The sequence below is a fragment of the Dermacentor andersoni genome, chromosome 2 (genome assembly GCF_023375885.2).
Source record: "Dermacentor andersoni chromosome 2, qqDerAnde1_hic_scaffold, whole genome shotgun sequence".
NCBI classification, from domain to species: Eukaryota; Metazoa; Arthropoda; class Arachnida; order Ixodida; family Ixodidae; genus Dermacentor; species Dermacentor andersoni.
Window position 1 is genome coordinate 203,914,375 of NC_092815.1, and position 27,021 is coordinate 203,941,395.

The following is a 27,021-nucleotide window of genomic DNA, read 5'->3' on the forward strand; positions in this document are numbered from 1 at the left end:
AGCCCAAACGATGGCGAGGCATTCCTTTTCCGTTGTGGAATAATTGCCTTCCGCTTTTGACAACGACCGGCTAGCGTAAGCTATCACGTGTTCATGTCCATCTTTTCTCTGGACTAGGACGGCACCTAGGCCTAGGCTACTGGCGTCAGTGTGAATTTCGGTATCGGCGAGCTCGTCGAAGTGCGCAAGTACGGGCGGCGACTGCATGCGTCGTTTGAGTTCTTCAAATGCGTCGGCCTGCGGCGTTTCCCACTTGAACTCGATGTCACATTTAGTTAGCTGTGTCAGCGGCTCAGCGATGCGTGAAAAGTCCTTGACAAATCGCCTGTAGTAGGCACACATGCCAAGAAATCTACGCACTGCCTTCTTGTCGGTGGGCTGCGGAAACTTTGCGATGGCAGCTGTCTTCTGCGGGTCGGGGCGTACTCCAGACTTGCTGATGACGTGGCCTAGGAACAGAAGCTCATCGTAGGCGAAGCGGCACTTTTCTGGCTTCAGAGTGAGCCCTGATGACTTGATGGCCTCGAGTACTGTTGCGAGCCGCCTAAGGTGATCGTCGAAATTTTCGGCGAAGACAACGACGTCATCCAAGTAAACAAGACAGGTCTGCCACTTCAATCCTGCTAAAACCGTGTCCATCACGCGCTGAAACGTTGCAGGCGCCGAGCACAGTCCAAATGGCATAACCTTGAACTCGTAGAGGCCGTCTGGGGTGATGAAGGCGGTCTTTTCGCGATCTCTTTCGTCGACTTCAATTTGCCAATAGCCAGACTTGAGATCCATCGACGAGAAGTATTTAGCGTTGCAGAGCCGATCTAATGCGTCGTCTATCCGTGGGAGGGGGTATACATCCTTCTTCGTGATCTTGTTCAGTCGACGATAATCGACACAGAAACGTAGGGTTCCGTCCTTTTTCTTTACCAGGACAACAGGGGATGCCCACGGGCTTTTCGACGGCTGGATGATGTCGTCGCGCAGCATTTCGTCGACTTGTTCTCTTATAGCTTCACGTTCCCGCGTCGAAACTCGGTAAGGGCTCTGGCGTAGTGGTCGAGCGCATTCTTCGGTTATTATGCGATGCTTTGCGACTGGTGTTTGTCGAATCCTCGATGACGTCGAAAAGCAGCCTTTGTATCGTCGAAGCAGATTTCTGAGCTGTTGCTGCTTAATCACGGGGAGACTTGGACTTATGTCGAAGTCTGGCTCGGGAACTACGGTCGTCGGGGTAGATGCGATAGAATCCGAGAGGACAAAGGCATCGCTGGTTTCCACAATTTCCTCGATGTATGCGATCGTCGTTCCCTTGTTGATGTGCTTGAACTCCTTGCTGAAGTTTGTCAGCAACACTTTCGTGTTTCCTCCGTGCAGTCGAGCGATCCCTCTTGCGACGCAAATTTCACGGTCGAGCAGTAGACGTCGGTCGCCTTCGATGACGCCTTCTACGTCAGCGGGTGTTTCGGTGCCGACCAAAATAACAATGCTGGAGTGAGGCGGGATGCTCACTTGATCTTCAAGCACACTCAAGGCGTGGTGACTACGAGGGCTCTCTGGCGGTATTGCTCTATCTTCCGACAGCGTTATTGACTGTGTCTTCAGGTCGATGATTGCGCCGTGTTGGTTCAGGAAGTCCATACCGAGAATGACGTCTCGTGAACACTGTTGGAGGATAACGAAAGTGGCAGGGTAAGTCCGGTCGTGAATGGTTATTCTTGCCGTGCAGATTCCAGTCGGCGTGATGAGGTGTCCTCCTGCGGTGCGAATTTGAGGGCCCTCCCATGCAGTCTTAACCTTCTTCAACTGGGCGGCGATGTGTCCACTCATGACGGAGTAATCGGCCCCTGTGTCGACTAAGGCGGTGACTGCGTGGCCGTCGAGAAGCACGTCGAGGTCGGTGGTTCTTTGTCTTGCGTTACAGTTAGGTCGTGGCGTCGGATCACGGCTGTGTCGCGTTGACCTGTGGCTGATATGGGGCGTCGGCAGGTCGTTTTTCGTCGTCGTATTTTTTGCTTTCACACTTCGTCGGGACGGCGGCGTGTCGTTATGTCGTCGAGGTAGTTTCTTCGGCATCTTCGTCGGCGGCGGAGGATCTTCGTCAGTTCGACGAACAGCAACCGCACCTCCATCGGTTGCTGCTTTTAGTTTTCCGGATACGGGCTCGCTGACCGGCCCCGGGCTGGGCCAGTGTATGGACGGCGCTGCGGCGACAGGTAGCGGCCTGGTGACGGCGAACGGGACGGTCGTCGAGGGCTCCACTGAGTAGCGGCGAGGTAGTCGGCGATGTCATGAGGGCGTTCACCTTCCCGAGGGCGCGGTGCGTTGACGGCGAACCCTCGCAATCCCAGGTCGCGGTATGGGCAACGGCGGTACACATGGCCGGCTTCCATGCAGTGGTAGCAGAGCGGGCGGTGGTCAGGAGCGCGCCAAACGTCTGTCTTCCTCGGGTAGCTGCGCTGCGCGACGGGTGGGCGTGCTGGCGGCGGCGGCGGCGGCGGTGGTCGACGGAACTGCGGCGTTACAGGGCCCTGGCGCGGTCGTGGAGGGACACCTTGACGGCGGGCGACGGCGGCGTAGGTCATTGCTTCTGGCTGAGGTTGCGGTGATCGTGGTTGCACCTCAGGCACTCCAAGCGATCGCTGAACCTCTTCTTTGACGATTTCAGTGATTGGATCCACTTGGGACTGCGACCTTGGGTAGAACTTCTGCAGCTCCTCCCGTACGACCGCTCTGATAGTCTCTCGTAGATCGTCGGTAGCCAGTGATTGAACCCCGGCGTAGGTTGTAGAGTTCGTGCGGCGATCGAATTGCCGGTTTCGCATCTCGAGTGTCTTCTCGATGCTGGTGGCCTCACGAAGAAACTCGTCGACGGTCTTCGGTGGGCTTCGTACCATTCCGGCAAAAAGTTCCTCTTTCACACCACGCATGAGTAGGCGGACTTTCTTCTCTTCGGGCATTTCGGGGTCAGCGTGACGGAATAGACGGCTCATTTCCTCCGTGAAGATCGCGGTTGTCTCATTAGGTAGCTGCACCCGGGATTCTAATAGCGCTTGGGCTCGTTCTCGGCGTACGACGTTTGCGAATGTCTGCAGGAAGCCGCTTCGGAACAGGTCCCAGGTCGTCAAGGTGGCTTCGCGGTTCTCGAACCACGTCCTGGCAGCGTCTTCCAATGCGAAGAAGACATATCGCAGTTTGTCTTCATTGTTCCAGCTATTAAACGTAGCGACCCTCTCATATGTTTCCAGCCAGCTTTCCGGGTCCTCAAAAGTTGAACCGCGGAACGTCGGAGGCTCCCTGGGCTGCTGCAGCACGACGGGTGACGCTGGGGCTGCCATTGGGGTGGACGTGGTGGCCATCTTCCTAGTCGTCTCAGGCAAAAGTCCGTGCTCCGGGGGCAGTCCTTGCAGCCTGCGGCTACCTCGCTGGTTCTTGGCGACGTTAGTGTCTTCCGAGTGAGGGCTTGGGTCACGGCTTTGTGGGGGCGTCCGGTACATGAACGCAAAGCACCTCCACCAGATGTCACGTGGTCGTGACGTCAAAGAACACAGCAGCAAAACTGTGAAAGGCAAAAACTAGCTTTTATTGGGCGAACCTGTGCCCACAAAACAGGCTACACTTAAAGCACAACGAGAGCGGCGAACACAGTCGGCGATCGTCGTAAATCTGATCAACGAGTCAAGCGCGTCGGCTTTTATACAGCAGTCGTCGAATGTTCCAGACTAATCGTTCGGACCCGCGTACCTTCCACAAAGTTCTACAACGTTCCAGTCACGCGATGAAAGCAGATAACACAAGGTTCGGCGACAACAGACAGCGGATAGAAGCATCGATAACTTTCCAGAAACTTCGGATACATGCAGGTGCGTCCCGCGCTGTGTGATAGCATTTGTTAGGCGGCGAAGCGTGGTCGCCCGATAAAGATAAGTACACGTGTCAATATTACCAATGAAGTCATGGCAGCGCTGGACTGCGGCGGGCAAATAGATGTGCTTTTCCTTGATTTTCAGAAAGCATTTGACCGTGTTTGTCAACAAAGACTAAAGCTCAAGCTACAATGTGCGCTGAAAAATGAACAAATTCTTCTCTGGCTTGACTCTTATTTAACTAATCGAACACAATATGTCCGTATAGGAAGCTCATTTTCCTCACCTGCTCCCGTACTTTCCGGTGTACCGCAAGGTTCAGTACTTGGACCTCTTATCTTTTTGATTTATCTGAATGACTTGTCCTTTGATTCCCCGGTACGATGCCGGTTCTTCGCTGATGATTGTATTGTGTACCACAACATTCAATCACCCCATGATCAGACTGCTATACAGGATTACCTTAATGCAATCGATAATTGGTGTCAATCCTGGCGTATGAACTTAAATGCCTCAAAATGTACTCAAATGATGATTACAAGAAGGAAAGCACCATCAATTTGTACATATACAATCAATAATGTAGCAATTAAGACGGTTGACAAATTTAAGTATCTGGGTGTAGTTATTGACTCGAAGTTAACCCGGAACGCTCATGTCCAATACGTCGTTTCGGCGTCGCTAAGGAAGCTATGGCTAATTAAACACCGGCTCAAACATTGCACTAGTAGGACTAAACTCGCTGCCTACACGAGACTCATTAGACCACTGCTTGAATATGCCGATGCTGTCTGGGATCCCCACACAAAGACCGGTGTCAACAACATTGAAAGCGTGCAAAAGAAAGCCCTTAGATTTATTTACAATATTTATAATAGACGAGTCTCGATCACTGATCTCAGAACACGGTCTGGCCTCCCATCGCTAGAATTTCGGCGTAGACTGCGTCGCCTACAAACTTTGTTTAATATCGTTAATAAACAAACAAAAATGGATCCCGACATATACATCAATTTTAATAAAACAAGAGAAACCAGACGCAAGCACAGCAAAACGATTGTGATGCCACCGACTAAAACTACTGCTTATCGCTTCTCGTTTTTCCCTCGAACTATAGCAGAGTGGAATGCTCTACCGCAAGAAGTCGCTTGTATGTCCTCGGTTGAATCATTTGTGTCTGCCGTACAATCTTTGCAATGAAGCGTGTTCGTTTTAGAATCACCATTTTCCTATTTTTGTAATTTTGTACATGCTGCCTTTCCCGACGCAATAGTCTGTATCTTTAAGCATTTTTTATGGTTCCTTGTCACCCATGTTTTTGTTATTTTGACTTGCAGTGCCGACTTTGTATACACTCACTCCTGCCTGGACTGCCAAGAGGCAGTTGGCAGTATCTAATAAATAAATAAAATACATAAATAAACTTCCTCACTGCAACGTTTTAACAGCGAGTTTCCGTGGTCATCGAGCAAGATGTGTTCATGTTGGCTTGTGCGCACGTGAGAGCATGCTTGTTACTTTATTTAATATGCCTATATTTAGAAGATTATACGGCCGATCAGACAACTATCCTCACTTCGTATAACTGTCCACTAATTTGTTATCGCAATCAATACTTCGTCTTTCGGGTAAAACTGACTTCTTTTTTCAGACCCTTAAGGCACGTTTATAGTCCGACGTTATCGACGCGCGGGTGAGCGTCGTTCGCGGTCAGTCACGCTACGTCGGTTGCGCTGCGCCAGCCGAGATGCCATCCCCTCTAGACTTCAACGCGCGCGCCGTCGGCTGCTATCTTCGGAGCATGCGCAGAACGTTCGCCAAGTCGCGCGCCGTCCGCAAAGGCCGTCTGCGGAGTTGTGTTGGCGCCTGGTTCTTCGCGCGCAATGCATTGTGGTGCGAGAGTTCTGCCGACTCCGACGCGCGAATGGCTCAGGAGCCATATCGGCGCCGGGGCCGTCGGGGCGCGTCGGAAGCCGCCGGTTACGTTGGCTGCGCCGGTGCGCCCGACTATAGAGGAGTCGTTTTCGCCGACGTGACGTAGCGTGCGCGCGCGCGGGCGTTACGTCGGACTATAAACGGCCCTTTATGCGCCAGCCGAGTTTCTACGATAATAAGGACGGAACTCATTATCCTGATGTCCTGAGCAACGGCTTCATTGTTTGAAGAGTTCGATGACGATTTGCAGAAGTGGAAGAGCTAATCATTTTCAAGACCACCACATGTGTTTCGAGTAGGAGCCAGCCAGTATTACTGTACTGTCGTCCGCTCCTGAGCAGATACATAGGCATCTCGAGCTTCACAAAATGTATGGTAAGCTTTAGTTTTAACCTAAATCTGTTTATGCCCTTAGTAAACCGTGCTTGTTGCATCAGTAGTTTTGCTGAGTGCGGCCTCATGCTAGGCTAATGGGTTGCGACTTTGCTTAACCTCAGTCGGTAGTCGCCGTGACCTAGGCACTACAAGCCCCTAGGGATATGGGAGTGTCTGTCCAAGGCTTATTTAATCACAAAGCACGTTGATCTTTTCCATTTTTGTTGCGGGTCAAGCCGGCACATTTTACGACAAAAGGTTCCACCCGCAAAATATAGCGAATGGTTTATTTTCTGTCATGTTTTGATGTACACCGGCCACAAAAGTTTATGGAGCACGGAATCTCAGAAAACGATGAATCCCCGAGCAGCCTGTAGCAGTAGTCAGTAAAACAACAATGTTTGTAGCCCAGGGTCGAAATGCAAATACCATGCTCCGTTGTGAAGTTGCGGGGATATTCAGCTTTTTCTAAGATTTCATGGTCCGAAATATTTTGCGGCCCGCTGTACATACGTGCTGGTGCGCAGAAGACGCTGACGCTGATGCGGGCCCGAAATATAAGTCGCCGAAGGTTGATTCAAGATTGATCAGCCTGCTTAGGCCCTCAACTGCTCAGATAAGGTGCGGGAGAAGGGAGGTCGTCCCGTGTGTGTTGGTCATCGCACTAACACGGACATGGCTAAGCCTTGTGTGCCCCAACAGCTGGTGCTCATGTGTCATCACCAACGCTCGTTCTGTAGGGGATGCTTGCCCAAATTATCTACGATGAAGACTGACCACGTCATAGCCTCCTTGGGAGCCCGCCAAGAGAAGAAATATGGATGGATCTATGGATGTTATGAGCGTCCCCTTTGGAACAAGGTGGTGGGTTGCGCCACCAAGCTCTTGCTATTATGCTGCCTAACGTCCTACCTAGGTAAAACAATAAAAAAAGAAAAAAAAAACACTATGAACTCCCACAACCAAATTTCCTGATCCCCTATTGCGAACTGTGCTTTTGTACGTCTCCGTCTGTTTTCGTTTCCCTACTTTTCTTCCACCAATCCTCCAATCGTCTCTAACAAATCCCTATTGCGGACATGTTTACTTATCCACAGCTCTCGCTGAACCCATGAGCTTCAAGGAGACCAGTGGTGCCTAAATCGACCGCTGGATAGACGTCTTCACATTCTAATAAAACATGCTCCATAGTTTCCCTAGCTTTATCGCAGCAAGCACATGCTTCTTCTTCCTTCTTATATCTCGCTTTATAGGTGCGTTTTCTAAGGCATCCCCATCTCGCTTCGAAAAGTAATGAGCTTCTCTTTGAGTTATCATGAATTGTTTGTTTCCTGATTTCGTTTTTTCCTCTTAAGTAGTTACTCATGGCAGGCTTCTTTTCCATTGCCGCCACCCATGAGATTATTTCAGCCTCTCTGACATTTCGCTTGACGTTTTTCACCCTACAGGCCGCATATCTGCTTGTAAGCTTCCTAGTTCTCTTCCTCCACTGAATCAATGTTTTTCCTGCACAGATACCTCAACACTCTCCCAACCCATTCACTTTCTTCCATAGTCCTCAGCCGTTCTTCATACTCAATTTTACTGCGAGCTTCCGTCACTTCAAAACTAGTCCAGCCCATATCACCCTGCACAGCTTCATTTGTGTCTTCCCGTGAGCGCCCAATGCGAGGCGACCCACTGACCTTTGGTTCCCATCGAGTCCTGATTGGACCTCTGATTTAAAGCAAACAACCGCACTTCGAGAAGTAAGTCCTCGAACCATTACCCCTTTCCACATACCTCAGAGCACCTCGTACCTATTGTATCCCCATAGCGCTCTGTCCTTCATTACGGGTGCCATTTCTCTTCCCCTTCACTGTTATTTTTCCTGTGTTTCCATATATCTATTGCCTTCGCATATCCATATACCAAGGTATTTATATTCTGTTACCCGAGGTGTTTCCTGGCCCTGTATACCCACTGTCTGTTCACTGTTTTCATTGAATACCATAACACCTGATTATCTAACACTAGATTTCAAACCTAAATTGTTACCTTTCTGTGTCCACAGATATTAGCCAGACGTTGCAAATAACTTTGCTTGTCAGCTAGCAACAGAATGTCGTCCGCATAAAATAAACCTGGAAGCTTCTGCTCTACTAATGTACCCGCCTGTTTGTATGAGAGATCAAACCCGATATTAATTTCTTCTAGCACCCTCTCCATCCTCATCATGTACATCATAAACAGCAGCGGGGATAAAGGGCACCCTTGCCTCAGTCACTTGTTGATATGAACTTTCTTCTCGCCCCTCATCCCTTCCCATTCAACGCAAACGATATTTTCTAGGTAAATCTCTCTCAAAAGCTGTAGACAATGGTCACCTAAGCCTTCCTCTTCCAGAATATCCCACAAAATGTTGTGGTCTACGTTGTCATAGGCTCCTGTAATGTCTAAAAAGGCCACATATAACGGTCTGCTTTCTACTTTTGATATTTCAATACACTGAGTAAGAACAAATAAGTTATCATCTAAACGCCTACCTATTCTGAGGCCATTCTGAAGTCCTCGCAAAATGCCATTTTTCTCTGCCCATGCTTGAAGCTTTAGTTTGATTGCCTGCATTACTAGCCTGTATATTACCGATCTATACGGTCTATACGAGTGAATTCTATCTTTCTCCCCCTTACCTTTATAAATTAAATTCATTTCACTTTGTCGCCAACTGTCTGGTATTCATCTATCTTTTAAAGTTTTTCCCACTGCTTTCACCAGAGCTTCCTTACTTTTTCATCCTAGTTCATTAGTCAACCTAACGGGAACCTCGTCTAGCCCTGTGGCTGTGTGCTTAGGAATTTTCTCTTCCGCGTTCTTCCGGTTGAAATTTGTCATCACCAGCTCCGTTTACACTTGGTTCTCCTTTATGCTCTTTTTTTCTTCAAATACACCCTCGTAATTGGCTTGGAAAGATTCGGCTGTTATGTTGCGGATGTAATTTATTGCCACTTCTCCTTCCAATCTGTTTTCATCTTCGTCTAGGATATGTTGTTCTATTGTTGTTGACTTCCTGCGTAATAATTTTATGTGGTTCCAAAATATTCTAAGTGCGGCCTTCTTTTTCTCATGTATTTCTGACAACGAACGTTCACTTTCACTTTTTAGTTTTGCATGCACAAGTATTTGAACCATAGACGTTTTATCCAGGTATATTTCCCATTTACTGGTCACTACATCCTGCGGCAACTGCGCCTTTTTTGCCCATCTATGCTCCGGGATGCTTTCTGTCGTTCGGCGATCGCTTCTCGTATCTCCCTGTTCCACAAGCTTTTCGGTTTCTTTTTTTCCTTTCCAACGAACCACGTTGTCTCTCTTTCCGTATTTCTATCGTTATTGCACTTAGAAGCTCACTGTATTCCCACTCTTTATTTCGTCATTTGCCAAGTTCTTCCTCGACTGTAGTGACTATATTTGTTATTTGTTCAGCGTTCAAATTTGGACTCGTCATTTTGCACTCCTTGCTCTCTTTCCCAACTACATATCCCATTTTCAATATGATGCGTTTATGGTCACTCCCTATGCTGTTAAACCCTTCCTCATCGATGACCATTTCTCTCAACTTATCATGAATTCCTTCTGTCATCAGACAGTAATCAATGGTTGATTGCCGGTTTCCCACTGCCCACGTGACCTGTCCTTCACACTTAGGCCCTGTATTCACGATCACGAGGTTATGTTGCTCACAAAGGTCCAGTATTGACTTCCCGTTATTGTCGGTATAGCCGTCTAAATCCTGTATGTGGGCATTCATGTCACCTAATAGGACAATTTCAGCACCACTCCCGAAACCCTTAATATCAGCGCTCATGCATTCCACCAACTCCTCATTCTTCTCTGTGCAATCATTTCCAGTCCACAAATAAGTAACTCCCAGCCAAGTTTCTTTTTTTCCACTCATTGTACTTGATAACCAGAGATGCTCTTGACATTAATTTACTCTTTTTCATTTGGCTCCCTGGTGGCTGAGCCTTCCGACTCCCCCTTCCTTTCTTTCCGACTTAGTTCTGTTGCACCCTTCCCAAACATAATTCTCAATTACTGACTGCTCTTCTGAGTCTCTAAGGTGCGTTTCTGTAACCGCATACACCCCTATTTGTTCTCCATTTAACTGCTCCTCAATGTCTGCCCACTCATCCTTTCTTCTGCCGCCCTGCATGTTTATGTAGCCTATTGCACGGCGAGCTCGCTTTCTTGCTTTCCTCCCTTTTCTGCTATCGACGGCAATGCTCTTCTGAGGTTCGCCTAGGGGACCTTCATTAATACCTACTCTGGCCTCCTGAGCGCCCATGGGCCCCCTAAAAAGCAACAGCGCGATCACCAAGTCGCCAGCCCACTTCTCGTGCCAGCTTGTAATTGAAGTGGATGCCATCTCGTTTAAAACCACCACACCTTCTCACTTCCCTGTTTACTTCGACAACCTCGAAGCCTTTCTCTCGGGTCATTTTCCATATCGCCTCATTAGCAGCCACTACGGCTCTTTTACGTGACTGTCACGTACAGGCACCTCCGGCACCGTGCACACCACGATCTGCACCTGAGGGGATAGCTCACGCAAGTCGTCCACCCCCTTCGCCAAGCGCTTGGCTAGTCCTGTCCCTTTCCTGTTTAGGACGTCATTTAGCCCACCTGCTACTATTACAAGGTTGTGCACGTGGGCATTTTCCGCAAGCTTTTCTTTTGCTCACTCCACGACAAAACACAGTGTCCGCCCTGGAAATGTCCCTACCGCCATTCTTCTATCGCCTTTCCCCCTCTCCACAATTGCTTCTCAGCACCTAGCCAGGTTTGAGCCGCCGGTGATAATCACCCTTTCACTCTCTCCTACCTCTCCCTGCTTGCCTTTGTCCTTTTCCACATGATTCGGACTCGACAAAGGGCATTGTCACCTGTGCTCCTGTTTTTTCCACGTGGCGGCCTCCAGGTAGGTGCCGCTCTTTCCAGCTAACCCTTCACCACGTTGCACAGATTCCATGTACTTTGCTAGTACTCCCTCTCCTGTCACGTCGGGGGACTGCATTTTATTGTCATGCACATTCTCGTTCACAATGGCAGCCCTGTTCAGCTTTTCCTCGGCTGCTTCAAGTCTTTTTTCAACTACCTTCCGTGCATCACGCTCCCTATTTAGCTCATTTTTGAGCTCTTCGACCTGTTTTACAAGCTCTTCCTGGAAAGCCTCCATTTTCTGCAGCCTAGCATCGACATCACAGTGTGTGCCAGTTGTCAAAATGCTATAATATCATAATACTATAATAATGCAGATCACGTGCCTTTCAGCAAAAACTGATACGCACAGGATCCAAACCATCAAAATGTCGCAAAGCAACTCTCACCAGTGTTTCAAAAGCAATCAATGCCGCGGAGACCGAAGGTATGACACGCTCTCGCACGTGCTCAACCACGCGGGCACGCTCTCACTTTCCTACCAAAACATGCAAAGTAAAACCACTAATAGCTATTAGTCTTGCCGCCTCCAAGCTACCATTTAAAGGCTACAAACACTCAACGTCACACCCGGCTGCACGTGTTGAAGCACGTGGCGCGAAAAGACGCTCTAACCATCCTGCAAAACCAAATTTACACGAAACACACCCGCGCTCACGAAACACGTACGAGAGACAAAAAAAAGAAAAGAAAGAAAGCCACCCGATTACTATTTAAAGGCAAAAAAACAGCAAATCAAAAACAGAATCAAGCTCGAAGCATGCACAAAAACATGATTTCGCCGCCGCCACGGAGCCCCGAAAACTACGCCCGTTCGCCATAAAATCTCAAGCCAAATATCAAGGCCCCCACAGGCGGCACCTGCACGCTCCTCTAATGCTCAAAGCAGCTTTTTTTTTTTATTAAAGTTACAAATCAAATCAAAACCGACCGTCGTGGCGGATAAGGGAGCAATGGTCGTTTCCTCGACCGGGAACCGGATCGCGTATTCTAGAAGGTTCCTTCACTCAACACGCCGCTGCGACCGACTCAAGACAATGGATATGAGCGCCACCTCAAGAGAGAAGTGCGCTTCAGTGACACTCCGCGGCAATTCCTGAGAAGGATAGTGTCTTCTTCAGTCATGGTGTGGTCCTGTGCTCATCTTGGTAGAGTGGGGGCAAAGGCAGTGAGTTGATTGTTTGAGAATGTGGTGATAAGGCGGCGACAATGCCCATAATGTCGAAAGCTGAAAGCCTACTGTCATTTACATTGGCGTCATCCTCAGAGTATACAGGCTGCCGTGCACTGTAGACCTTTACATTGATTCTGTGCACAGAGCGCGACATATTCACAGGCTTTTCACAACCCACTTTCACGAGTACAGTGAACATGCGATGAGGACTTCTGTGTTAAAGATTGCCGAGTGCCTACGACACGAACTCCACACTCGATCAACCAACAAATGAACTCCTAATCAGGCTTATTGCTCTGCTGATTTCCCTGCTCTTGAATTCTTTCAATTCCTCCCGTAAGTATTCTCTTTCACCTTGATATCAAGCAGCGCTAAGGAAACAGGCGACAATAGGGACAATAGATAGACAGAAAAGATCTATGTATCGTCTTCTGTCTGTTTGCTTTGTTTTATCTCGTTCACCTTAATATACCAACTCGCCTACCTCGCCTTTCAACAAGTGGTTGAATGTACGGCAATTTTTGTAACCAAACGATAGCGCATTTTTAGACGAATAATGCTTGAAAAAGCAAAGGATTGCCATATTTACTTGCTGAACTTGTGAGTGTAAGTGGGCTGAGAGTCGTGTGGGTGAAACTAAATCAGCGATTATATTTGAAACTTTCAGTTATGATTTCAGTTCTACGCATGAAATATAATCGATCTACGAGAAATCCTTTTAGGCGCCACTTTCCGCGCCCTTTGCAACCGACGTAACCATTGCCACTGAGCCATTTTCAAGTGTTACTCAGAACAGAATTACCACTTCGAGATCCTTAGGGGGGACGTACCTGTGAAATAAACTCCGCCTTTTTCGCATGTACACAAACGACATGTAACACGCTTACGTTCATCGGGCTTTTGTGTTGATTACTGCCACGTAGGCTACACGAACAATGGTAGTGATCCATCGGCATGCCTTCAATGCTCTAGAGGCCGGCATCGATTACCCGTTCAATCTTGGTGATGATGGCGTCCCCGATGGCCATCCAGTCTGTGACGGACACCTCGGCGATCTTCTCCAGGGACGAAGCCACCTCCCCGGTGATGATGATGAGTTTGCGCACGGTCACGCCAAGGGCCTTCGCAACCTCGGGGTCCTTCTTGATGCACTTGCGAAAAAAAGACGCACATCGTGATCCATTGAATACCGCACAAGGCGGACGGCATGCAGTTCTATTTTCGTGGAATCTTTGAAAGTGCCTGCCTTACACGGTCGTACTGATTCTCAATTAAGGCGTTTTCTGTTCTGTACATCTACAATAGTAAGCATCTCGCAATCTCTGACATGCTCTTTCCGTATATATGTAGTCGTGACTACTGCCGAAGAAGAGTGCGTCTCCAAAACAAATTATTCCGCCAGATTTCCTCGAGGAAGCTCGAGAAGAAATTTTATTTTGGCGTTCGCCCACAGTCGCTCAGTCGCACATATCATTGGAAGAAGTCAGAAATGCGTGTGCGCCCGGTAATATGCCTCTACGTGTCACCTCACCCTTTTCTATCTGTACCAAATTACCACGATAGACTTGTATATCAGCATTCGTAGTTAAAACCCGGCTCGAATGCTTCGTGTCCTTAGATATTAGGTGGTTCTACGACGTAAGCAACCGTAGCCGAAACCGAGCCGACTAATATGTAGAAGTTTCTTATATTTTTCGTCAGGTTATCTTACACTTTAGGTAGGAGTGTTCGAATAGTGAGATTTCCGAATAAAATCTAAGTGAATACGAATATTCTATGCTGTAAAATAATTTGCTCTATTAAAGTCAATAAGGGCGTAAATTGGTCTATAAGTTACACCCTTACAACCAAATATGGAGTAAGGGTGTGAGTTATTTATCGATTCACGCCCTTATTCACTTTCAAAGGGGCGCTGAAACACTTTTCTAGCTAATCATAGAATGGCCTCACTAGTAAGGACATCGTCTCATGAATGCCATGCCACAAAACTTTTTCAAGTCGGAAGGGCGGATTAGTCGGTTGGACAGAATAAAATTTCGAATATTGAATCGAGTGTTAAATATTTTATTTCTAAGGGTAATGAAATATATAATATTTTCATGGAGTTCTCTTGCTAAAAAATAGGATTATTAAAGTTACATGATTTATATACAGGCATTATTAAATACATCTGATATTGTTTGAAAATAGACGTCCGGTCAATTGAGGAGCGTGCATACGGAAAGCAACTCCTTTGAGTTATCTGGTCCAAAACGACAATGACAAATAAATAGGGGGGGCGCGGTCGCAGGGGGCGCCAGATGCACGCAGAGTACCAAGTTCATTCAAGGATAGAAGTTCGATACAACAGCACACATTGTCATGAAGGAATAAAATCATGGTGCAGTTGCTAAAGTAATGTTATCTTGCCTAAAGCAAGACAAATTCGCATATAGGCGTGCCTAAAAGAGAGGCATTCATAGTAAATTACAAAAATTGAGCAGGAGTTACCTGTGACATGCGTTGACTTATCAACTGGTGCCTATGACGAATGTTGGCATCCCTTACATGTTAAAGAAACACAAATATTCGGCAATTTCATAAAGTGAAAACTAGAATCCAATACGCACCGAACAGCAAGGACAATTTAATTAGTGTTGAAAATTTCGGGTACTCACGTACTCCAACTTTTAGGGCACCTTCGCACGGACGACCGATATAACTAAAAACCATTCCCTTATCATAAACGGCAGCATCATTATTTCTCAATTTTTACCGTTGCTTCAATAAAACAACCCTACCCTATCACGAAAACTAGCAAAAGTGAAACTCAACGTCCTCTGAAGGCACGGAAACTCCGTTATCATTTTCTTTACTCTTTTATATCTCTATGTATATTATATTTTCTTTTATATATTCTTTTATATTTTATTCGGTAGCAATTTCTTTCTTTCAAGATCCTTAGTACAAGTAATTAGAGTGAGAGAGAGCGTTGCTTGCAATCTGAAGATGTAGGTGGCTGAGCAATGATATTAGAACAGCAGTCATACTGTGTGGTGGAGAGGTAACACTGGTGTGATTAATTTCTCATGGAGGCCTCTGACTTGCAGTGGACATGCGATAGGAGAATAATAATAGAGAACGTGAGCATTTATATCGAATACAAGTGATCCAAAGCCCTTCTAATGTATATATTAGTCGACTCGTGCATTTATTAGTACCCACAAGTCTTTGCAAGTGACGTGAAGCAGGAGTAGTCGACACAAGCAACGGTGTGGATTCCACGCAAGAAGTGGGGTTACGGAAGTCTCACGAGGCGAGTTTTGCAGGACAGTTTATTCATCGGCGACGCTTTCTAAAGAATGTCTACCCTCACACACCAACGACAGATTGTGGAAAAACGTTTTCGTCAGACAGCCTGTTATTTGTACATTCTTGTGCTTTTAGTATCGGCGTATTGTGCTTTGGTCGCGAGCACAAGCGGTGTGTTGTGGCTGCTGATCGTGGAAACGTTTCACTCCCCTCGTGCGAGGCTAATTACCCGCACTATAGCGCGAGATCTCACATTCCGTATTTGGGTGAACAGCAGCACACTTATAAACAAACCCGGGCTTACAAGGCTGTGGAGACCGACTAGATTCTCGACCATGTCGCGGAGGTCCTGGTACGTGATGACTTGCTTGTTCAGCTTGAGCATGCACTCCTGTGCGTGGAGCACCACTTCTTCCTGGCAGAAGTGAGACAGCGGGTCGCGCATCAGCGACACCTTGCTCTCGCGCTTGATGAAGAACTCCAGCAGAACCGTGGCAGTCTTCGGAACCTGCGAGAAAGACGGCAGGGGTCGTCGTTGAGGAGCTTACGGGCGGCGAAGTGTATCGGCACAAAATCAAACGCGAATAATTTCGAAACAACTTCATTGCGCTCTTCCATTCCTAGCTTGACCTGCACTTGAGACAGTGGCTTAACTCAGACGAAGCGTACATTTGGCACAGCTTCATCTTTATAAACCGGCAACACTGCAGCGTGATGTTGCGTAGCACTTATGATTACGCATAGCATGTCTGCTAATAGGTTATTCCCTGTTCACGTTTCAGTTTCTGCTCATGGTATATGGCGGAGTACAAATAGGCGCGCATCAAATGCTGGATTCCAAAGTGCGACTCTGTGCCCTGAACCATGCATACACTCGTCTGTCCTAGTACTGTAGTTGATGACGAGGCCACGACAGGCGCGCGCGTGTGATACTACGTATTGTTTTTAGCCGCAGTCGGAGACGCCATGTTGTCATAGATTTCTTACAGACAAGCATTTTTCGTGTTTTCTCATCGTCATTAGTGAGCTCAACTTCATGGACAGTGAGATAATGGACTTGCGTTGCACTCGACCGGTCAAAGGACGATGCCTTGCTGGGAGAGCAACGCGGGTCCACGTAAAATATTGTTTGAAAAATGTTGCCTAGCCTTGGACAGGAAGTATGCTATGTAGAAGCACTGCTTTTCTGTAACAACGCAGTTTTACACTTTTCTGTAATTTTATCATGACACAAAAGCGTTAAGAAGTTCATTTATTGTGGTGAAATGACATCTTTCGCGAGTAGGGTAAGAATCGTGCATAAAATGTTGTTGCGGAAACGGGGCACTAATAATTTTTTCGGACCACGTAAAATTGAAAATACCTTCTGAAAACACCAAACAATGTGACGTGAGACATGAAGCCATCATGTCTGCGACGAGATTGCCTGTCGCTGCTGCTTTGTATTTCGGGGCTGCGGCCGAGTCAAGCTGTTTATGACAGCTTTTTCTGCAGCTCCCCCTGTCTGTATTTGTTTGAGGCAGAAATAAAATTATTATTATTATTATTATTATAATGTCTAAGAAAATGGCACTTTTTTTCAGAAGGAGTACTGGTGTACGAATATGTAAAAATTTCGAATAACCAAACGAACGGTGTCTTACCCAATTTGGCCTTCGAAACGAATGGTCACTATTCATCAATACGAGCATTAGTGTAATAGTTTAGGAATATTTGAAAATATCTACATTTACCCAGTTAACCATAAAATTTGGCCAAGATTGCGGCAAATTTCATCTCCGTGGGCATAGTATAGACATGAAACATGGAGAGCTTACGCAGTGAAGCCGGCTACGTCGCCGCTCGGGGAGCCATAGTTTGCGGGCTATACAGTGACCATGCGCAGTCCCTGAAGAGTCCTGTTCATGCGAAGAAACTGCTCATTTGTTCTTGATGTAATTCTAAAGCAAACGTTAAGAATTCTAGGATGTGAACGTCGTTTTATGGATTGTGAAAACAGCCCGTCCAATATAATATATTTGATTTAATTCATTGCGCTTCTGCCACTATTCGATTCATATGCGATTAGATATCTTAGTATTCGTACCTAACGAGCATTTACTGACACCGTTTACTCAGTGAGAAGACCGCTCACCATAGTTCACTAAAGCAGACATTGTGAAACGTGAAAAAAAATATATATCCGAGCGGTTCCAAGAGTCGGTGCACATCGCTCCTGCACATCTTCCCGGAAAATACATTTGGCTGATATAAACAAAGTCCTCGCATTTTTATCCCCAAGCTCTCGCTACTTCGCCAAGTAGCTTGTTGCTGAATCGCATGTTTTTTTGTTGTTTTTTCTTTTACTTTGACATTTATGGCTCGCTGTGTTCGGCTCTCGTATCAAGACCATGCGCTAGCTGAACGCTTGCAGGTCGGACCTCTTGCACTGTCCTTCGAGCTGGAGCATATATGTGAACACTGAAATTTTAAATCTACAGACGCAGAAAAAAGGTACGCGAGAACCGAGAATTGCGAAAATATACCCAGTGGGATCGAGGACAGATATCGCACAAAGCACGCATGTCGCCGAAGCCGAGTGTGCATTATCTGCGATGGTCGGCAGGTTTGCGCCTCACTCTGCAGACACGTAATGCTGGCTGCTGCAAATGAAAAGAAAGCATAGCGCACTCAGCCAAGCCGGGCCCAACCTTCTAAATCTTCCCAATCCTCTTTGTCTTCCGTCTTCAGTGCGCATGCTCGCGCCCTTTGTCTTCCCCGATATCCATTCGCACACTCCGAGCGAAAACACGGTGCCTAAGAGGAAGGAACGACGCCCACTAATTTTATTTCGACAAACGGCACTATATATTGACGGAGCATCAATTCTGTAAGAGACATGCAGCGTGTTTTGCAATCTTGACGCGGCAATGTGAAAGAGAAAGCAAATTATCGGGGCACATATGCGAGGTCCGACGCGCTCTTCGCGAATGCATGCGCCGGTCTGGGAAAATCCTCTCAGATTTAGAGCAGTACGAGTACGTGTTATGACACTCTCGTTCGTTACCTATGCGTGCAAAAAAGCAATGTGCGTGGCACTAAAGCGAAGTTTGCCGTTCGTTCTTCGTTGGGCGATGAAAGCGATTGTTGAATTTTAGGGGCTTCAACAGGGGTCGCACGTAGCCGATCGCCGAGCTCCAGAACGTACGGCCGCCTCGCAACTACGCCGTTGGAAAGCTGGCCAACGCCATACGTGTTGCAAGAGCAGTATGTCCGCACTGAACATCCCATTCGACGTCATGGAGATAGAACTGCGGTGTAAGACGCCTAGTAGGAGTGGCCCGCGCGGAATAAATTTGGCCCTCTGTACCTTTTGTTGTCCGCAAGTAAACATCAGTGCACGCATGTGCTTTTCTAATCCGGTTCATGGGAATACGAGGGGTGCGGCAGAGAATCAGGCCTGTGGAGCCGTGATTGTGTCAAGTGGAAGAACAGAGTAACCACTTAGCCACCACGGTGATCATGAAATAAAAGCAAGAGAAATTTGAATAAGCGGCCGCCAGTTGACGCTTCGGCATTTCTCCCACGACCTCGTTACGTTGCACCAAGTCTCGTTTCTGTATATTACCAATGTAGCCCAACTGACCACCGCATTCTTACAACGCGCAGAAAGAATTATTATTGTCTGGCAAAGATCCGCCCATTGAGAAACATTGCTGCACGTTTGCCCGATGGTGGCCGTCGGGAGGCAGCTTTTCAATGGAATAAATAACTTGTGCAGTTCCGTTCACAAGCATGCACCAGAGAGTAAGCGATTCTGATTGTTTCCTCTTCTTTTTTCAGCACATTTCTCCAAGTGACTCACCCTCGGAAAAAGTGTCACCAACATCCTCGCAGATTGCTTTTTTTTGTCCACGGCAGCTGAAAAAAAAAGGGTGTTTCGCTGTAACATTCGTAATTTCCGAGAGTATTTCAATCAAAATTTTATTCAAAGTGAACCTAGAACCTAGAACATGCATGCAAGTGAACCTAGAACATGCATAATATTTGAATTTCATCTTCTTTGCATTGCCTGCTGAGGGAAAAGAAATAAATTTAAAATCGGAAAAGCCGTGCACTAGATTGCCGCATTGTTGATCGTATTTCTGTTCGGGTGAGCACGAGCATTCACGCTGTGAATTAAAGACCGTCGATAAAGACTCACACGCCATTCCTATAACGAATGATATACTCGAAATGAAGCATACGGAAAAACGAGTACGCAGATCCCACGCACTGTTGGAATAGATGCAAGCAAAGCTTTCTGGCCTGTTTGCTTCGATTGACGCTAATTAGCGCTGATGTTTGCGGCGAATGTTCAATTTCTTCAACACTTTGTCCAATAACATAAGAGTGGTGAGTCGATGTTAAACGCTACCTTCCGTGTACAACTGCAGTCTGTCTGCTTAGTAAACAGAACACACAGCGAGACATGTTTGCTTCAGAGGTTGTTGTGCGCCATTGTGCATAACCTCCGAAAAGGTTAGCATTGTCATTGCCTCACACGGCACATCGCACTGAAGCAGAGGTGTTAAACATTATTGTAATTATGGGGCTGTACATGCCAGAAGCACAATCGAATCATCTGGCACGCCGTAGGGGTGCACTCCCGATTAATTTTGGCCCCCTGGTGTACTTCAAGGAGTCCCTAAACCTAAGCACACGATCGTTGTTTATTTGGCCGCAGCCGAAATGCGGCTGCCGCGGTCGTGATAGAACCCGCGACCACGTGGGACGCTATTGCCGCAATTAAACTACCGCACTGGGCACAGAAGTGTTCATTTGACATGGGGCTGCTTCAGAGTGTCGCCTAGACGCTGCGGTGCATTCACACGGCATTGCGTCTCCACTCCCTGCGTCAGTTGCACGCTTGACGAAGTTACTCGGTGGTTATTTTTCAGAAGCAGTATAGAAACGTGCGGTACCGTACATTTCACGTAAACTTATCCATTTTTTCCGCAACCGCTGTCGTGTCTAGTAGTAGCGTTTCCTGGCCTTCTTACGTCACTTTTTCCCCATCCCGCCCTCCCCCTACGTATGCGAGTTGCAAGCGAATACCGGCAAGTCTTCGCTCGTTTTATCACTGCGTCCGTTCAGCCCATTCTCCGCCTCCTCTCTACCATTCTTTCTACTTCCCCTCTGGGCTGTTGCACGTTAGTACAAAGGTAAGCGCTTTAGTTTCTGCAATGCTTTTGTGGGTCGTCACGTATAATCACAACAGTCAAATTGGTACTGTGGCGGCGCCCAGGGAGCTCCAGATGGCGTTGTAGCAATGCGGCGGAAAGGTCTAAATGATCTTATCGTGTTGTCTTGCCCGTATGCCTGCTCCTGCCATGTATATGCACCCTCTAAACCACCTCCGCACGCGGCGCGCAAACAGCAACGACGATGGCGACGGCGACAACAACGAGGACGACGACGGCAGCATTGAGCTGAGGGGGTATTCTGTAAGAGTCCACCTAGTAGACTGCCCATTTCCGCCGCTGCTGGTTGGCTAGGGCCGCTCGTCTCTTCCTCTCTCGTACAGCTGCATCCAATCAGCAGCGGCCGAAATGAACGGTCTACTAGGTAGACTCTTACAAAATAACCTCCCCCCCCCCCCCCCCCCCCCAGATCTCGTAATGCGTAGAGGATACACCACTAACAGATGCTCTCTTAGGGCAACAGAACGAGTACAAAAAGCAGTCTCGCATAAGGCAGAGGCTCAGGCGATGTGATGAAAGTTAGGAAGTTTGCTGGCATAAGCTGGACTCAGCTTAAACGAAACAAGAATAATGGGAGAACGCTGGTATAGGCTTGCGCTCAGCAGTGGACATATAGACGCTCATTATGAGAAAAGTTGTGATTTCTAGACGTTGCTTGCAAAGGTTAATAACATCAAGAGGCGCATGAAAACAAAACAGAAAGGGAAAAAACGGAAGTATAGACGAGCTATACTTTTAGTGTTAGCACAGTGTATGCGAATGTACGTACTTTTCTCAAAAGCAGTTAACGCATGTCGCAGGCCGACAAGCGGCAATGCAACGCGATATTGAGTTGTATACTGTTATGCTAAAGCTAGAGCGCAAGGGTGAAAGAGGAGGAGGAAATGCACTTGCCTGTGAAGGAGCTCGGTGTCGGTGTTGCAACCCTTTTCATTAATTCATTTCTAAAAAACGCCCTCCGTCCTAACAGTTCTTGCCGGAGGCGCGGGGTAGCCAAACGGCTCCTCCGACGGATGACGAAGAACCGACTGCCGAGGTACAATCCATGGCGCTTCACCGAAGCCGTCAAATAACCGGTCTTCCATAAGAAATGGCTTCCGACGGAGACAACCCGCCACCTTTGCCCAGCGTCTTGTGGCAGCACTACATAGAACCACGAACCTTCGCCGGAGAAGCCGGAGAACACGTTGAGGATTATCTAAGCTTGTACCAACGAGTGATCCAGTTAAACCTCTAGAACGCCACGACCTGGGTGAACAGCGTTGAGTTTTTTCTCAAAGAGCCGTGTCTTTTTCTAGTATAAAAATCTCGAAAAGGGTTTGAGAACGTGGGAGAAATTCGTGGATAAAGAACTCAAGAGGTGTTTGGGTGATTCGGCGGCTAAAGAGAAGCGTATACAGAGACTAAAGAGACGGCTAAAGAGAACCACTACACAGCGAGCTGAAGTTCCTGGTGGAGAGGAGACGGTTAAAGAGAAACGGTAATCAGCGAGCTGAAGTTCCTGGGGAAGCTTGCACGACATTCATCTAAAAAGTTGTCAAGTCGTGGTGCGCACTTGTGTCACACGGGCACGCATGAACTCCTTTAGGATAATGGAGCGCCAGACTTCCTAAGGGAGTTAAGCCTCACTGTAGTTGCGGTCGAGCGACACGGCCAATAACTTATTAAATGGCGCGTTCAGCGGTGTGTGGTTTTGGTATACAAGTACCAAAATTCAACTTCTGATTACGCGCGTAGATATTGCAATTAACAATCCTTCTATAAAATATATATTATTTATTATATTTGATGCAAAAAACGGACCACTCGTTAACAATAAAAGTGCGCTCGCCAAGCATAGCAGTGCGAACAGCGATGCTAGCCACCCTGTTCTTATCCGTGCGTTTGAAACCGGAACGGGCGACTCGGAGCCGAGACAGACGCCACTATGAAGGATGTTGCTGCGGCGGTAGAAAAGGCACCCGACGTATGGGGAACATTGCAGACCATGGGGTTGTTGCATGCAGGTCGAAAGGGTACATCGCCAGAGAGAGCATTAGTGGAGCTACGCTCCCACCTGCACATGTAGAGAGGAAGCTCCGAACTATCGGTTTGTGGTGTATGCGGTGCCAACACCCTGGACTGGCATGGACCAGTTTAGCTGCATATGCAGACAGCGGAATGGAAGCCTGAGATCTCTGCGTGATGAGCTGGGCCCTTGAGTTGAGTTTCTAGCCCCGAACTGGTTTCGCGGAGATGCGTTGAACGACATAATGTACAACGAGAACATGGCAGAGGAGCTGGGGAAACGCCTTAGACGAAGGCTGTGTGTTTTTGTTGCGATAACAATTATTGAACAATCCAGGCGCATTTTTGCCATCGGCGTCGTCGTCATGTTCCGTATAAAGTCCAAGGGCGATAACACCGTCGCCGCGTGTCGTATGCTGTATGTGCGAGTGAATGCACCCGATGGAAGCCGACGATTCCGGCTCAATCTAGCGTGCGCGAAGGAGAAGGCCAACAGCGAAGGCAGATGACGATTATTGTTGTGTGGCAGATATACACCCCAAAGGGTGTAAAATTTTTTACAGTGTTGATGTGGGACAAGACAAGCCCCAAAGGGCGTACTTTTTTTAAAGAGTGTAACATTCTAAAAACAGTTGAACCCTTTGGGTGTATATTTGCCACACAACAATAATCGTCCTCTGTCTTGCTTGCGTTTCCTTTCTTGAAAACGCTGCGCTCGTTACTTTCCTGTCGAGAATGCTCTGTCATGCTGATAACGCACATGCCGTTCGTGACTTGGAAGCGCCGGGCTCGCAGCAAGAAAGGAAATGCGGGTAAGACAGATGACGATTATCGTTCTGCTGCAAATATGCACCCCAAAGGGTGCAACTGTTTTTGGGGTGAAGTTCCGCCCATGCCTCTACGACCAACGCTTTCTAACAGTGATCATCGTTCATTATATTGCTTATTGGCCTTGGTGACCCGTCTGGCCGTCTTGCTCCCTGGGCACTCTGCAGGAATTGGACTTTGCAAACCATTACAGCACTGGCCGTCCTCATGCCGACGCTGTTTTTCGAAGCTTTCTTAATCAACCACTGCCTGTAGCGCCGACAATTTGGGCGAGTTCCTGGGCGCCATTTATCTTTGTTTCACCCAACCTCACCACCTCCCGCGAAGAGCGGCGCAACGACCGCCGCCTGTATGCCGCTTTTTCCTTCGCTGATCAGCCAATAGATAAGAATGCCTCTGTCGTCTAAAATGCTGTCAGTGCTTCGCACGAGGCGAAACACTGACAGCGATAGCAAGGCATTGCGTTGAGCACGAGCTTCTCGGACGGGATCCTAAGTGTTTGCGTGATCGACATGTCGAGACGCAGCAGTCAAGGAAACTGCTGCTGGGCAGTCAGAACAGTGTCCTGGCCGGGAATCTGACTCACAACGAGAGACACTAGTCCGCGGACCTGACATTGGCAAAACGAATTCCACAGGCAGACTGGACCAACACACTACTTAGGCAGCGACCACTATTTATTCCAAGCAACATTTCGAGCAGGCCCGCGAAAGCCCAAGGGCCCTCAACTCCGCATCATGAATTGGGACGCTTTCCGCCAGGCCATAGTCCTCACCTCTTTCTCCGGGACCCAACCCCCCTTAGAAGACTGGGTCGCATCCTTGCTGCAAGACGCGAGCGAAGTCACTAAATTGGTGCCAGAGGAAGCCAATCTGCAGGAGGCAGGTAGCAAGTTACTGCATATGTGGGAAGCCCTCGCCAGTCTGCAAACGCAGTTACAAAAACAAGCTCAGCCGAACGCTCAGGAAACATATTACCACTCTCACCTTTCACTTCGATGACTATGCACAACAACTTACTCCTCAAAATTGGAACAGCACAAGTGACAGCATGGAGTGGCAACCAAACCCACCAAAACCGTGGAATATCCTTCGTTGCCTCCTCGATCCAGCCAACAGCAAGAACACACAAGAGCACAACTTGCAAAAGATTATTCACACCTATCCGGGCACGGACGCACCAGTTCTTCAAGAGCTAATATACCGCTACGTAGGACCTCAACCTACTACACCCGCTCCAGCATACACTGGCACCGCTAACGACCACCTGAATGCGCCCATACAAGCATCAAAAGTGCGTGAATCCATGGCTCTCCGCCCTAACTCGGCCCCGGGACCTGATGGCATTACTAATAATATGCTTCGCAACCTAGATGAGGATTCTATACTAGCTCTAACGGCTTATTTTAACGCGTACTGGGAAACTGCTCACCTCCGTTCACAATGGAAAGAAGCCAAAATCATTATGACTCCCAAACCCGGGAACCCCCTCGTACTCGAAAAGCTCCGCCCTATCTTCCTTACTTCATGTGTCGTAAAAGTGCTCGAACACGTCATCCTCAAACGCTTACACAAACGTATGAACGACAACAATCTCTTCCCCAATGCCATGGTTGGCTTCCACGCTAAAATTTCTGCTCAAGATATTGCTACGGCATAGTATTTCCAATGACGAAGAGCCGAGCAGTAAGAAGACGACGACGACGACGATTGGAACCTAGCGCGGGCTGTTGCCTCTTGGCCAACTGCGGCGTGTTGCATTGTAAATATACTTGTAAATAGCTTTTCGTCGGTGTCTTCCAACGTAACACATCTGGTGGAGGTGGACGTTCCCTGCACCTCGTCACGGAGCTTCGCAGTGGACGGTACGTCGAGCCTTCCTTCATGGCTCCCGGCGACGACAACTCGACTCCGCCGGCTCCGACACCTGCTGCCATTTCGACGACCTACATCACTCTCCCCGCTCCCCGTGATCCTGGCGTATTCTCGGGAAAAGATGGGGAAGACGTCGAGGACTGGATCAGCCTGTACGAACACGTCAGCCGCAATAACCGGTGGGACCCTACTATCATGCTCACCAACGTAGTCTTTTACCTCGGTGGCACACCTCGAGTTTGGTATTGTACGCACGAAGATGAGCTGACCAGTTGGGATTCGCTTAAGCAAAAACTCCGAGACTTGTTCGGCAACCCCTACGGTCACCAGCTTGCCGCGCAGAAGGCGCTTTCCGGTCGTGTGCAGACGTCAACGGAGCCCTACGTCACGTACATTCAGGACGTCTTGGCTCTGTGCCGCAAAGTTGACGCACACATGACTAAGTCCGTCAAGGTCTCCCACATCCTCAAAGGCATTGCCGATGACGCCTTCAACTTGCTCGTATTTAACAACGTGGCGACGGTGGATGCAGTTATTAAAGAGTGCCGCCGCCTGGAACTCGCTAAAAGCCGACGTATCGACCACCAGTTTGCCCGTCTGCCCAAAACCCCAGCGACATCTTCCTGTGCCGACGCTCCTCGTCCCAACAACACTGGCGATATTACCAGGATTGTCCGGCATGAGATCGAGGCCGCCTATCCGGCTGCCTTCGACTCCAGCCCCTCCAATGCACCTGCAGTCACTGTTTCCCTGATCAAGGCAGTTGTCCGCCAGGAGTTCGTCAACATGGGTATTCACACCATCTGCTCGGCCCATCGCCCTGATACCCACCCGCTTTCTTCGATTCCGCCCCGTCCCACACCTTCTTACCCATCACGTTTCCGCAACCCCTCTGAATGGCGCACTGCAGACGACAAGCCAATTTGTTTTCACTGCCATCGAAGTGGGCATATTTCTCGGCACTGTCGCAGTCGCTGGAGTTCCCCGAACCAGTCTACATATACTGCCTACTCTCGCCCCCCAGGTGGCCTTTCTCGTCCCTATGCTGCCCGCTCAGATAATGCCGCCACCGATTCTCCTGCGCCGAACCGCCCCTATTCTCATTCGCCTTCGCCCCAACGACGACAATCTCGCTCCCCCCCGCCCCGTCGCTCCTATTCGCCGACTCCCTTCGGACGCCGCTCCCAGCCGGAAAACCAGACGATGCAGCGCCTCGAGCTGACGCTGCGTTGCTCCCTACGCCGCCAAATCCTCTCCTGACGTTGCCCACTCATCTGAACCTTCTTGACGTGCAAGTCGACGGTGTTCCTGTATCTGCTCTCATAGACACTGGGGCGCATTTGTCGGTAATGAGCGCTGACCTTCGTAACCGGCTGAGGAAAATAATCACGCCCGCCACGACGCCTGTTGTCCGTGTCGCCGATGGCGGAACAGCCCCTGTAATTGGTATGTGTGCCGCCCGCGTCTCCTTCGCCGAT

At 48.4% G+C, this 27,021-nt stretch overlaps 1 protein-coding gene across 1 annotated transcript in view; it reads right to left on the reverse strand.

Moving 5' to 3' along the window:
* LOC126540133 (microtubule-associated serine/threonine-protein kinase 3-like) overlaps positions 1-19,480 on the reverse strand; it is a 106,814-nt gene extending 87,334 nt beyond the window's left edge. The window contains exons 1-3 of the mRNA XM_072286214.1: positions 19,457-19,480; positions 15,917-16,120; positions 13,311-13,472 (exon numbers count right to left, since the gene is read on the reverse strand). Coding sequence (XP_072142315.1) covers positions 13,311-13,472; positions 15,917-16,120; positions 19,457-19,480 — 390 coding nt within the window. The remainder of the gene's footprint in view (positions 1-13,310; positions 13,473-15,916; positions 16,121-19,456) is intronic.
* Positions 19,481-27,021: the final 7,541 nt, after the last annotated feature.